The sequence below is a fragment of the Gekko japonicus genome, unplaced genomic scaffold (assembly GCF_001447785.1).
Source record: "Gekko japonicus isolate JY-2015 unplaced genomic scaffold, Gekko_japonicus_V1.1 scaffold719, whole genome shotgun sequence".
NCBI classification, from domain to species: Eukaryota; Metazoa; Chordata; class Lepidosauria; order Squamata; family Gekkonidae; genus Gekko; species Gekko japonicus.
In genome coordinates, this window is record NW_015175991.1 from 402,953 (window position 1) to 411,027 (window position 8,075).

The 8,075-nt window shown below is 38.7% G+C and overlaps 1 protein-coding gene across 1 annotated transcript in view; it reads left to right on the top strand.

The window, feature by feature from the left end:
• BBOF1 (basal body orientation factor 1) overlaps positions 1–8,075 on the top strand; it is a 28,674-nt gene that overhangs the window by 1,521 nt on the left and 19,078 nt on the right. Inside the window, exons 3-5 of the mRNA XM_015426366.1 lie at positions 590–655; positions 2,012–2,155; positions 7,568–7,648. Coding sequence (XP_015281852.1) covers positions 590–655; positions 2,012–2,155; positions 7,568–7,648 — 291 coding nt within the window. The remainder of the gene's footprint in view (positions 1–589; positions 656–2,011; positions 2,156–7,567; positions 7,649–8,075) is intronic.

Genomic DNA, 8,075 nt, shown 5'->3' on the forward strand with positions numbered 1-8,075 from the left:
TTCAGATCAAAACCATTCCCTACTGTACTATTTTTGGAGATAAGGGTCATAGGAACATCCAGTAACACCAGAGAGGAGGAATTCGTAGTAGTTACAAACTTGGGCCCTTGAGCATGTGCAGAGTACATCTCTCAACAATAGGATTAGGACAAGCCTGGTGCCTAGAAGAGGGGAACCTGTTTTCAGATAAGGTCAACTTATTCAGTAGTGACTCCTGAGCAAACTAGGTTTATAGAAGAGCAAGATTCGAGTCCAGCAGCACCTTAGAGACCAACAAGATTTCCAGAATATAAGCTTTCAAGAGTCAAATCTTTGGGGGCTCTTGAGAGCTTATGTGGGGACTCTTGAAAGCTTATATTCTGGAAATCTTGTTGGTCTCTATGGTGCTGCTGGACTTGAATCTTGCTTCTCTAAGGCAGACCAACATTGGCTACCCAGCTAGGCTCATACAGAGTGTCTTTCCTTAAATATTTATTGGGCTGACTTGAACAGGGCTTGAGATGTGAGAATTGATTTTCTAGTTACTGATAGAAGGAATAGAAAAGTTTTTTTAACTTTCAGAATTCTATGGATTTTTTTTATTATATAGCTTGAAAAGATGAAGCAGCAAATGAATGAGGTGAAGCAGCAAGCCAAAGAAGAAAATGAAAAACTGGTGAATAAAAATTTCCTTTGATGCTGTTGGTAACATGGGGTACTTCAACCACATCTTGATTAGATCTAACAGAGAAATATGTAGATTAACTATATGACATTTCTTCATGTACATTTATTTCATTTATAGTCCATCTTTCTCATTGAGACTCAAAGCAATAATAAAAATGTAACAATGTAATAAAAACAATATAACAGTACTTAAACCTAGATTATAAAATCAGAACAATGCAAAAACCAGCATAATACATACAACAAACAATGCAGTAAAACAAGATTAAAAATTAGAGAACAAATGTAGTAAAATAGTATAATTTGTAGAACAAACAGTGCAATCAAAGGCATTACAAAATCTAGAACAATGCAAAATACTATGATAGTACAATAAACAGTGCACTAACAAAACTTTATTTACCAAATTTCAAACTCCAGTCTTCAAAATATTTGAGTGCCCTGGACCTTTATTTGATGAAGGCATATCCTAAATGTTAAAATTTGCACACACTTTCTGAACTTACTAGATAGCCTTTGGTTAAGATTTTGCAAAATGAACATAAAACTTTAACTTCTACAGTTCTTTTTTTTTTTAATCCCCTGAAAGCAGGGTAGCTTTATTAGTTTTTTGTTACACCTACAGACTAACAGAAAAGAAAAGGGGGAGGGAAAAGTACCCCGGGATAAAAGGACAGCAAATTAAACCCACACTATGACTAAAAACCCAAGAGGGAAGATCCTTAACAGTTAGTATTCAGTTAGTATTAAAACTTATAACTTTTCGTTTAAGTCAATGAATTAAAGAATTAGTCAGTCCATGTTAGTATTCAGTTCAGCTTCTCAAGTGTGCATCGATGCACACTTAACTTCTACAGTTCTGTCAGGATCTGGCCCAAGTTCCTTACAGAGACAGCATGCCATGAATAGATCTTCAACTATTCATTCTTTTGTGTTTTTCTAGAAAAGATGGGACTTAACCTAGAATGCCCTTCAGCTAAAATCTGAAGTCACAAAATATGTTGATATTCGCATCAAGGCAATAAACAGTGTACTCAAACACAAGATCCATTAAATTCAGAGAAACTTAATTTTGCGTAAGCATGCCTAGATCAAAGTATAAGAGAGCTGAAGTTCTGAATCTGGTGATTTCACACAGCAGTAGATAGCAACCAAATAATAACAAATCCGTTCAAAAGCTTTCTTTTGTTTAATACTTCTACAGGTTAGTTTTCCACATTTACATATTTATATTCATTGCTTTTACAGGCGGTGTGTGTCCACTTGCCATGATTTGTTTTTACTGATTACTTTCCCCACTTATTATTCTTAGTTGTTCACTTCTTGCTAACTGTCTAATTTGCAGGCTGAGCAATTCACAAAACAGCTGGAAGAGTTGGAGGAGAAATTCCATAAAAAGGCTAAAGAAATTGGTCTTATTCAGATTGAACTGAAAATGATACAGGAATTTCGTAAGGAGAAAGCACGTATAGAGAAAGAACTCGAAGATGTAAGGTTATTATAAATATTTATTGTTGTTCAGTCGCACAGTCGAGTCCGACTCTTCGCGACCTCATGGACCAGATGTTTTGGATGTTTTGCTTTTATTTATTTATTTTGATAGATGATAGATATTTGTGGCCTCTGCTGCTCCTCATAGGGGGCAAGACTGGCAAGAGGGAGTGGACAGGAGACCAGAGTGGCAGGGAGGGATTTTTCACATCACCATACAGCAACAACCTGGTAAGGGTAGGTTAGGCTGATTGTGATGAGCCAAGGTTCACCCGTCAGGCTTTCATGGCTGAACGGAGCACTTGAAACAGGTCGTCCCAAATCCTAGTCTGACATTCTAACCACTATGTAAGTGGAGGGCAGACAGAATGTTTGAGAGGCAGATGGTGAGAAGAGGATTGGGCAGGAACAGTGGCAGGGGAGTGGGAGGGTAGACACAGCAGTGCAGAGTGGGATGAGCCGGAGGAGAGGGAAGGGGGAGCAAGATTCCCCCTCCCTGATGACTTTCTCTTGGGGAAGATTGGGAGACCAGACCAAAAGTGGAGGGGCAAGCAAGGGAGGAGAGTGGAATCTAAGAGAGCAATCCTAAGCAGGTCTACTCAGCATCCTTCTGTGATCAACTCAGTGGGGCTTACTCCCAGGAAAGTGTTTTTAGGATTGCACTGTTAGTCCATTAACTTCTTCTAATGTTCTCCTAAGTTCATTAACTTCCATGGACTTGGACTTGGAAGAGGGTAATCCTGTTTAGCACTGTATTGTGATTTACTCCCATGTCATTACTTTAAGATATGCAAGGAAAAAACTGTAGTTCATGGTCTATAATGAAAATATACAATAAAGTATGCAATCGCAGCTGAATTATATAGCAAAACTGCATGTGGTTAATGTAATTTGCGTATGGTTTCTTTTTAAAATATTTCAATATTTTAAGTAAAAACAATAAATCAGGGTAGGAGACCATTGTGACCGTGCCAATGAGAATAACTAGTAAACTGGAAGAGGGAGTAAGCGGATTTACACCTGTCATAATGCCACTGACCTCAGTGAATTTAGAAGGGTGTAACTTTGCTTTGGAACTGCGGTGGCTCAAGTGGTTAAGACGCTGAACTGCAGGCTGGGGAAGGTCAGTAGTTCAGCAGTTCGAAACCCGAGTGTGCCGCATGATGGAGTGAGCTCCCGTCTCTAGTTCCAGCTCCTGCCAACCTAGCAGTTTGAAAGCAAGACATTGCAAGTAGATAAATAGGTACCACTTCGGTGGGAAGGTAACAGCGTTCTGTGCGCCTTGGTGTTTAGTCATGCCGTCCACATGACCACGGAAACGTCTTCGGACAGCGCTGGCTCTTCGGCTTTGAAATGGAGATGAGCACCGCAACCCTAGAGTCGGATTCGACTGGCTTTCGAGCAGGGAACCTTTACCTTTACTTTAACTTTGCTTAGGATGGCACTATAAGTCACAAAGAGGAAACATAGCCTTAAATGTTGGAATCAAATAAAAGAGGATAAAAAGAAACAAAAATATTTTTCCAATTTGATATCAAATCACAAAATACACTTAATACTGGGAAGATCTACAAGAAACCTTTTTGGAACTAATGTATCCACCTGATAAAGTCAAGAAACAGATTAACAAAGCTAGAGTGATACCCAGAGAAAACCTGTTGCAAGACAGGCCCAAAAGAGACAATAAGAGCACACCACTAATGGTCATGTACGGCTCTCAGCTCAAAACAGTTCAACGTATCATCAGCGACTTACAACCTCTACTGAATAATGACAGTTCTCTTTCACAAGTATTGGGGGGCAAACCTTTTCTTGTACACAGATAGCCCCCCCAATCTTAAACAGCTCCTCACCCACAATAATACAACATCAAGTTTGAATATGGACACTGGTACCAGAGCTTGCAATAAACCTAGATGCCAACATTGTTGCCACATACAGCCAGACAACACAATCACTGGACCTAACAGCATCAACTACACACCAGCTTAGGCTCATTCACTTGCTTATCTTCTAACACTGTATATGCCAACAAATGCCAACAATGCCCTTCAGTTCTCTACATAGGGCATACAGGCCAAACCCTATGCCAAAGGATAAATGGACACAAATCTGACATCAAGAATCATAAAACTGAGAAACCTGTAGGAGAACATTTTGACCTCCCAGGGCAGTCATTGGGGGACCTCAAAGTAGCTGTTTTACTGCAAAGGAATTTCAGAAACAGACTGGAACAGGTGATTGCTGAATTACAAGTTATGACAACACTAAAGACAATACAGAGATATGGAGTTCTTATCTCACCACACATGCTAAGTCACTCAGTTCTTGCTTATACCCAGAATTAAACTTTATTGGTCTTAAAGGTGCCACTGGACTCAAACTTCGTTCTCACATCTGTTGTTAACTCTTTTATTATATGTATGCTAATATGCTGTTATCCACAGATCTTACAAACTGCGTTAATCCAATTTTAGCTATACTTACTGCTCAGTTACTTATGCATCTTGTCTCTAATTAGCCCTCCCTGGCAACTAACCCCCCTTACCTATATGCAATGCTTGAGGAAGTCTGTTTTAATGTATCTGAAGAAGTGTGCATCTAACACATGCTAAGTTACTCAGTTCTCACTTCTACCCAGAATTATACTTTGTTGGTCTTAAAGGTGCCACTGGACCCAATCTTAATACTAGAATTTTTTTTCACAGATCCTCACTAAATGCCAATTGAAGAGTCTTTACTAGATCTAGGATAAACCATGCTGGCAACCTCAGCCATATCATTTGTATGTGTTCATGGATGATGAATATGTTATTTTGTTACAGTTTCTATTATTTCTTTCTCCCACCCCTTCCTCCAAAGAGTTTAGGGAAGCACACATGATTCTCCCCTCCTCTAATTTCTGAATACTGTTTTAACAAATGTGAGAAACTTGAGCCAGCTCTCCAAAATTGTAGTCATCCAAGGCTTAGATTTCACAAAAATTGAAAAACACAGTGAAGTAAGGAATTTTAAAATTTGCTTCATTGTCTGATCTTGTGTTAAATTTTGACACCATATTTTCAAGCACATATTTGCAACTCTAAATGCTAGTTTCTTTTCTAATAAAAGCTGGTGGAGTTAGAATCTTATTCTGCGAGATGCATATAATTATTGTTAGGCAGAGAACAGATGAGAAGTACAGGTGTCCTGCATCTCACCTGCTCCAGTTCTGGTTGAGGGATCTTTTTTTTTTTTAATTTATATTTTTATTCTTTTACTTAAAAGTACATTCAAATGCAGAGAAAGAAACAACACCAACTCAAAAGGACCCAAGGGGTATACAGTAAATGAATGTATAGTGGTTAAGATATGAACTTTAAGGAACCCTGGTTAACATCTAGATGATCTTTTTTGCTATACTTTACTCGACATTTTATCTATTGTCTCCTCTGAACGTTTGCCCCATTGAATAATGTTATTAACCATTCAATAGATGTAGACTTATTCAACTGTCCAGAATATTAAAGTGAGCGATACGTTATAAGAACAACCACCTGTGATAATTCATATTTGTGGGGAGAATTTCGTATTTTGACATATATTTCACCACCGGTGACCAAAGCCTTCTAAATTTCGTATGTAATGTGATGTAAGGTGTCTGGGTCTCTCGACTTAGGTCATTGATTTTAGCCATGACGAACTGTTCCCATAGCTTATCGTGCCAGAGAGACAGTGTGGGGGGATTAGGGGATTTCCATACAGAGGCTATTGTTAGTTTAGCCGTTGCAAAAAGAAGCGACGTGAGGTTCCTCCTGTCCTCTTTCGCCGAGTCGTCCCATCTACTCAACAATATCACTTCTGGTGTAAAAGAGATATTCTGGTTGGTCATTTCATTTATACGCCTAGCTACCTCGTTCCAAAACTGACATATTACCGGGCAGCTCCACCAACAATGGATGTACGAGGGATCTTTTAAATCTGTACATAACCAAGCATATATTTGGTACAATACTTTTATGAAATAGGAGATAAACCTTTTAAGTAATAAAACTGAATTTTATTAAACTACCATGAAGTGGACAGAAAAAAGAGACAAAAAGAAAAGGAGACAAAAAATCTTATCAATTCTTTTGTTTAGAAACTATTATTTTTAGAAGCAATTCTTAAAAGCAATGTTTATGTCTTAGAGGCCATTATAAATTATCTAAACATAATCATATCTTATGTTCTGCAGTTGCCCTGCCCTCAGTTGGTTTTAATATGTGTAATACCTCTGAGAATGAAAGATCTGGGCCTTGAGGAGATACTGAAATAAAAGAGCTGTATTTGTAACTGTTCAGGAGTGGTGAATGACGGGGTTAAGTATTTCTATGGGGAATAACTACAGGGTGAAGAACTAACTCACCAGTCTGGAACTGGTCTTTTTAATGCACCTTTTCTTGTCGTTTGTGAGGTTGAAATTTCCTCATCTTTATCTACTCTGTAGTGATGCTTGCTTCATAGTTCAAGAGTGTTATTTTTCATATTCCCTTTGTGTGTTTTCGAAAGATACATGGGAACTGGTTGCCAAGAACTTATCCTTGGAGCTCCCTTGCAAGATGATTCTGTTTTATGCTAGTTTGTGAGAATATTTTCAGATAATGTCTGGTGTTTTGTTTGCATGAACACTGATCATTCTTATTTTACTTTTGGGGTGATATCCTGCAGTCACTAAATAATTCCTTAGGGGGTGCTGTATCCCCTCAGACTAAATTAGTAAGCATCATCCCTTATTAGGGTTCAAAATGAGGCTTTTCCCTATCCCATCCTTTCTCATTTTATGGCTTTGAGTTGCAGGGTAGTTCAGGAGGATAACAGTATTTTTTTATAGTTCTGTAGGCTGCCAGGATGTGACTTTCACTGGAGAAATGCCATGCGGTCTGATGCATTTAATGAGAATGAATTTCAAAATTATATGCGTTTCTTGGATTTTAGGAGAAAAACCACATCTCGGTAATCTCCAGATAATTTAACCTCCAGATAATTGTGTGTGTGTGTGTGTGTATGTGTGTGTGTATATATATATATATATTCCCTCAAAGAAAATGAGATGTACACTTCAACATGGGTATCTTAAAACGGAGTTTCAGTAAACTTTGAGTGAAGGAAAAGTTGTATCAAAATGGAAGGATTAGCATATAAGGGCCTGTGCTTTGTTGAAAGAATACTCACAGAGTAAATGCAAATAAATGAAAATGAGAGAAGGCCAACCATAAAATCAAAGGTGACCTCTTAGGGAGATCAGATACGCGCAAAACTAATAGAAGAAAGAAAACCTGTGTGTCAGAAATGCTGAGGAGGGGAAGAGTGAAGTACCTCTCTAAGGAATATTATTTGGATTGTCATCTAGAAAACTAAAATAATGATCAAATGCATCTTACAATCCTAGCTAAAAGAAAACTTGGATATCACCCAAAAAGAACATCAGGAGACAATCTGCACATTGGAGAGAAAATTTCTTGAAGAAAAGGTATAGTGTTTTTAGAGAATTGTCCATAGTTCTAATTTAGGAGGTCATATAGCCAGCCCCAGCCCCAGCTGAGCTCTGAGAAGGAGCAGGAGATAGAGCCGCTAGAGGGATGAGTGGTTTTTTTACTTACTTTCAGCTGAGGTGATGTAGCTGAGAGGGTACTGTGTGGGGGACTGTGTTTGGGAGTGTGTAGGTGAGTTGTGAGTTGTTGCAGAGTCCTAAGCTTCTATTTAAAGCAGCACTTTGCCAGAGGCACGAGCCAAAGGGTGGGAGCCAAAGGGTGAGGCTCTTGGCCTAGGGACTCTTAGACTAGGGGCTCTGTAAGAAGCCCAGGAAGAGCCAGAAAGCCAGGGCCCTAGTCTCCTTGGGTTCCCAGTAAGGTAAGTAGACTTCTACAAGGAAAACCACTTAAAGGGTTTTAAAGGGG